Source organism: Otolemur garnettii, unplaced genomic scaffold (assembly GCF_000181295.1).
Source record: "Otolemur garnettii isolate 467f Iridium unplaced genomic scaffold, OtoGar3 scaffold00013, whole genome shotgun sequence".
Classification (NCBI taxonomy): domain Eukaryota; kingdom Metazoa; phylum Chordata; class Mammalia; order Primates; family Galagidae; genus Otolemur; species Otolemur garnettii.
The window spans coordinates 5,801,777-5,808,103 of record NW_003852408.1 but is presented as its reverse complement, the minus strand read 5'-3'; the positions used below and the strand labels follow the sequence as shown (position 1 = coordinate 5,808,103).

The following is a 6,327-nucleotide window of genomic DNA, read 5'->3' as shown; positions in this document are numbered from 1 at the left end:
CCACTTATCCAGTTTCCCATAAATCATATGAATTAGCCTGGCAAGGCTCCAGGAAGAAATTGATGGCTCTGTTTGCCTGGCAGTTGGGAAAATCCGCCCCCCCCATCACTTTCTTCTCCCAGGGTCCCTGCCATCTTTCTGATTTCTCCGACCTCGTGTTGGTTCCACATTCCCCTGTTACTCCTGTTGCTGTGATATGTTCTAACCTGACTTCACACTGATATTCAGCTGCCTTGTGCATTCACATTCTGTGTTCACGGACATACACATTGCCCAGGAAGGCTGCGAGAAATACCACTGTCTTCCCTGACTTGGGTTTCAACAGCTAGAACTAGAAACTCTTCCAGGAGGGAGTTTTGTATCCTTGCAGGGTGGAATGTAAATTACTGCTTGCCACTTGAGAAATTTCTGCGTGTTTCCACCATCTCAGCACAGCTGTCCCAGAGTCATTTTCTCTCCCCTTCTGCAGAGCTTTCTAACACATCACTGAGCTCTGACACACGCCAGGCACTGCTGCAGGTGCCTTCCATGCTGTACGTTATCCCACCCTCGTAACAATCCCATGAGGGATGTGCTACTATTCACCCACTTCATATGTGAGAAGACTGAGGCACAGAAAGTTTGAGTAACTTGCCAAAGAAAGGGGAGAGTTGTGACTCAAACCAGGCATTTGGGCTCCGGAGCCCAGAGCTTATCCACTATCCACGCTGGCTTGATTGTTCCATAATTCTCCCTGTTCCTACCTAGAATTTGCTCGCTCTCATCCTTCACTCCTCCACACCACCCATGCTCATCTCATCGTCCTCCTCACTGCTTCTCTGATCCATTTCTCCAGGGCCACATCTACCTTTGTTCCTTCAGAACAGGTCCAAGATTAGGTGTTCTACAAGGCAGCTTTCCTAACTTCGCCTCATCTCTTCATGTGCTGACCTCATGTCACTTTCTTATCAAGCTTTGCTTACGCATTTTCTTGAACACCAACACCCTTATGATTCAAGGCCACACATAGATAGGGCTGCCCGGAGGAAAAGGGGAAAGAAAGCCAGGGGCCCTGACTCATGCCTGGAATCCAGCACTTTGAGAGGCTGAGGTGGGAGCATCACTTGAGCCCAGGAATTTGAGATCAGTCTGGGCAAAATAAACCAGGCATGGTGGTGTGCAACCACAGTACTAGCTACTTGGGAGATTAAGACGGGAGGACCCCTTGACCCTAGGAGTTCAAAGCTACAGTGTGTGCTATGATTGTGCCACTGTGCTCCAGTCTGGTGGCAGAGTATGACTCTATCTCCAAAGAAAGTAAAGAGAAAAGAAATTTTAGCACCCAAATAGGCAGCGATTTTCAACTGGTGTGCCATGAAAATTTTTAAAGACTTCTAATTAAAGTATTTTCAAAAGAAGTTCAAAGCACAGTAAGTATATTCCTTTTTTTACTCTTTTTTTTTTTTTATCAATGTAATTTAAGTGTACTGTGGAAGTTTAAGTATAGGTTCAAGTGTGCCGAGAAATAAAAAAGGTTGAAAAACAGTGAATCCTTCGATAGCTCCGTTGGTAGAGTGGAGGACTGTAGGGGATAAAAACAAACCATTTAGAAGAAGAACTGGCAAACTACAGCCTATCACCTCTCTCTTTGTAAATCAACTTTTATTGGAATACAGCCATGCCCATTCATTTCAATATTTTTGCACACCAACAGTAGAGTTGAATAGCTGTAGAAGAGACTGCCTTGCAAATTCACTATCTGCCTCTACAGAAAAAATTTGCCAACTACTGATTTGGAAGATTAATGAATCTTTTAAAAGAAAGTAGACCAACATTGTAATCATGGAAACATTACTCCATTTTCCTTTTTGGTGTAAATTAATTCTGCTAACTTTCTTGAGGGTTACTTTATATCAGAGAGCTAAATATTTATTTTTATGATTCTCTTGCAAAAGGGTTTTATAAAGTGACAATAGCTTATAGTGTATGAGTCAACACCCAGATGACTTCATGGTATGATAAAACATCTTTGTTATATCATTATGGGCAACTTGGTAACTCACTTCAACTATTTTGGCCCTTCAGAACGTTGGGAATTGGAGGGGTTCTTTATGGGATGGACAATAAAATGTGAATGAGAGAGAGAGAGAGGCTGAATTCTAAATCTTTCAGACAATCTCCTGCCAAAATGAGTAATCATGAGAATGTGCTTCCTCTTCAATTCCTAAACTTGAGTGCCTAAAAGTTTTATAAAATTAGAAGTCTTGTTAGTTTTTAATTTTTACAAGAAAAGGAAGTGTTGTTCATTTTTCCTTATAGGAACCCATACTTCAGTAAAGTTTTCAAAGTGGGTTATAAGGTTTTACAAAGGAAATAGAGAAAAACCTTGGTAGAATTTAGACTTTTAGGAGTTCTCTAAACACTGAAAGGTAACACACAAAGCCACAGCTCATCATAAATATAAAAACCACATTTTGCAAACGTTGTCATGCATGATCTCTTTCAAACCTTTCAGCAATTTCTTCTCTAGTGAAACTTCAATAATTGACTTTGATGGGCTCCATTATATAATAAGTGAACTCAGTGAATGAACATGAAGAAGATCAGGCTTACAGTTAACTTCATATAAAATAAAATGGCCTTTCTCTTTAGAGTTTTTAAGGGAAAATTTTGAGGTTTTTAAGGTACTCAAACAAATAACAATCTGGGTCGATTTTTCCACTTAGCAGATAATAGTTTAGAGATAGCGACGTAACATTTCTACTCTTAGTCATAGTTTCAAATGATAACCAGGTTTACCTCTGTTCTGGGTAAGTCATAAAACCACAAAATGAATCTATTACATGGAGTCATCCATAATGAGTTCTGTAGTTTGTATTCTTAGCTGCTTCCTGCTGGCAATTGTTTTTGAAACAGTACTAATTTGAAATGTTGTAGCAGTTTTGGAACGATTTCAAGAATGATGTCCAAAGGGCTGATCAGAGGCAGTGATTTCTTCTCTGTGAACTTTTCTGTGGTTTTGGCACGTTCAGTATTTCGGACACGTCAGTAGTTTTATGGATGTTAAAAAGGGCATAATTCTTTTTGGAAACGATAATTCTTCCACATTCTAGACGAAGCTGAGGACCTTGAAAACACACCCTTGTGTTCTAAGCTCTTCTATTGCTCCCCTCCTGACTTGTGGGCATAGTCTGTAGTTTACAAGGATCTATCTTTAAAGTTTGGGCTTTGCCAGAGGTTGTGGGTTCAAACCCAGCCCCGGCAAAAAACTGAAAAAATAAATAAAAAGTTTGGACTTTTCAAAAGTTGGTTTGATGCTTTAATGACATTCTGTTTTACTGAATAATAGAGATAGGCTCGTGTTGACACCTTTTTAAAATGTGTGTGTTGAGGGTAATAAAGTAAATTTAACTGTGGAACACGGAAGTGCAGATTATTTGGAACCATGTCACAGGTTTACATAACCTGTCTATGATTCAGTTTCCTGGTCACATAACTTGATAAATTAAACCATGGATTGTACCTTTCTCCTCTGGCAGCCTGAGACAGGTGTTGAGGAGTATGGTGGAACAGAAGCTTTGGCGTTAGATAAATCTGGAATTGGGTTTCTCAGCACTATGTGACCTCGTTAAGATTCTGTATGCTGGTCTGTAAAATATAAATGATAGTATCTTCCCAGAGTATTGTAGAGATTGAATGAAACAGGAATGTACTGTGTGAATTCACTAGTTTGCCCTTCGCAGTTGGTCAATAAGTGGAAGATTTGTGCCCTTTTGTCTGTCTGTGTCCTTGTCTTTTCTCTGTCTCCACCAAGACTTCCTCCTTCCTAAAATGAGGAATACAGGGATGTAGGTACCTGCCATCCCACCTCAGCCTCCTCGATGCTGGTACCCAAACCAATTTGTATCTTGTTCTAAGTAGATTGTTTAATTCAGGAACTTTTAAGAGCTTTCCCTTAATTAGCTCTTTCTTCCTAAATCAGGTGAATACATGGCTTGTGATGGCAAAGGAAGAGAAGCCTTCCACCTCTGGGGATGCTTCCTAGGACGACTTTCAAGGCTGGTGTCTCAGCTAAAGGGTGAAGTGTAATACACAATGGCCTAAAGGCGTTTTTATGAGTCTGGGGATAAAGACCCACAGCAGTAACAGATTATCATTAAGAACTCATGATTTAAGTAAAAACTTGTGTCCTGAGTTTCTGTCTTCTTTTCCTTTCTTTTCTTCTCTTTTTTCTTTTTCAAAGATAGGGTCTTGCTTTATTGCTAGGCTGAAGTGCAGTGGCACTATCATAGCTCACTGTAACCCCCAACTCCTGAGCCCAAGCGATCCTCCCCCCTCAGGATCTGGGCTGGGAGTGCAAGTGTGCACCACCATGCCCAGATCACTTATTAATTTTTTGTAGAGATGGAGTCTCGCTTTGGTGCCCAGTCTAGGCTTGATCTCCAGGGCTCAAGTGATCCTCACTCCTCTGCCTCCCAAAGTGCTGGGATTACAGGTCTGAGCACTGCACCTGACCCTGAATTTGTTTAAAGGTCTCCGTGTTCCCTTCTCTCTAAAATGTTGATACTATTGGTCCTTATGGTTGTCACATGCATGTGCACGCGCACACATACACACACACTCATATTTCTGTGGGGTTAACTAGCCCCCCAGGTGGTATAAACAAACAAAAGGAAACAAAAAGAAGCCTCTTGGATGCTGAACTTTCAACTTCAATGTCTACATCACCATTTTACAACTTTACAGAAACAAAATCATAGGATAAATGATCTGTTCACAGTAATACATTGGAGACAGAACCATAGCAGAGATATTCCGGTGGATCTGAAAATAGTATTCCACAATACAAGTGTGTCCTCCTGAGACCTGCCGCGGAATCCCCGGGGGAAGGTCTGTCTACTGCGAGTGCCTGGGGGGGGGTTATGGGAGTTATAGTCGGAAGTTCTGCTTTGCTCTGCTCCACGGCAGATTTCTGCAAAAGCTGACCCAGTAGGAATCATCAAACCATTAACCAAGCTTGACGATGGATGTCCTAGGTCTAGGATTTATGTAGGAGCTGAGTCAAAATGTCCATGGGACCAGAGACCCAGGATTTCAAGCTCCTGTCTCTTTAGGTAGCTGTCTCACAGCTGCCATGCAGAATAGTCATTGTGCATGGGAAGTTTCCTCTCATTCCTGTCCAGCAAATTCCCACTGCTATTGTGTCCCTGTAAATACTTAGAGACTGGTGTGGAGCAAAGCAAAGTTGAGGTAACCAATTCACAAGGACCCCGACACTAACCATAAAGCTTAGAAGAGCAGGCAACATGTGAGGAATTGTGCAAGGTAATAACCTGACCAGCTTGTATCTTTTATCTTATTTTATTTTGTTTTTTTTGAGACAGAGTCTCAAGCTGCCACCCTCGGTGGAGTACCATGGCATCACAGCTCACAGCAACCTCCAACTCTTAGGCTTAAGCCATTCTCTTGCCTCAGACTCCCAGGTAGCTGGGACTATAGGCACCCGACACAACCCCAGCAATTTTTTGGTTGTAGTTGTCATTGTTGTCTGGCAGCCCTGGGGTGGATTCAAACCCACCAGCTCCTGTGTATGTGGCTTAGCTGCTTGAGCCGTAGGTGCTGAGCCATAACCAGCTTTTATCAATTTATTATTTTTTCTCCAAGCTCTCTAGCCTGTGCCGCATAGTTTACCTAATTAACCATGCTGCACTGACAACCAGCATAAATTAATACATTATCACTGCCTCTAATTGTATCCTAAGCCAAGGCATAACTAACTGCAAGGCTGAAAGATCGCCTTTAGAGGTCTAGTGGAATAGGTAGGCCCTGGTTCAAATCAAGTCAAATAAATATTACTCACCATCAAACCTGCTCCTATAATTCCTGGGAACCATCCCTCAAAGCAGGAGATGGGATTTTGAAAAAACTGGTCTTGCTCCAGCAGGTTCATGACCAGAGGTATGGCATTGAGGATCACTCCCAGCAGCAGGAGGACCAGCAGGCCGAACCCATTGCAGGACGTCCATCCTTCGCAGCAGGTCATGGTCACCCCACGTACAGGCAGGAAGCTTGTCAATGTGACTGTGCTTACATGGCACTGTCGTGCCTTTTATCCCAACCTTCTGGTTAAAATTTAGCACTTACAAAAATGAATTGTGGAAAGTGGTTCAGAGTCCAGCAGGGCGGGATGCAATTATGACGACTGTGATGGGAGCTAAGGGTAATTTTATATCATGACGGGGTAAAGGGAGGGAGGCAGGAAAAAACTGTGCTTTCTGTGAGATAAACTTATGCATGAAAATAGGTAGATTTAAAAACAAGATGGGTTTAAGATAAACTCTTCTAGCA

General features: G+C 42.1%; 1 protein-coding gene across 1 annotated transcript in view; it reads right to left on the bottom strand.

Annotated features, from left to right (window-relative positions):
- The window catches only part of TM4SF20 (transmembrane 4 L six family member 20), a 13,861-nt gene extending 7,839 nt beyond the window's left edge, over positions 1-6,022 (bottom strand). Inside the window, exon 1 of the mRNA XM_003785071.1 lies at positions 5,840-6,022. Within this exon, the coding sequence (XP_003785119.1) occupies positions 5,840-6,022 (183 nt within the window). The remainder of the gene's footprint in view (positions 1-5,839) is intronic.
- Positions 6,023-6,327: the final 305 nt, after the last annotated feature.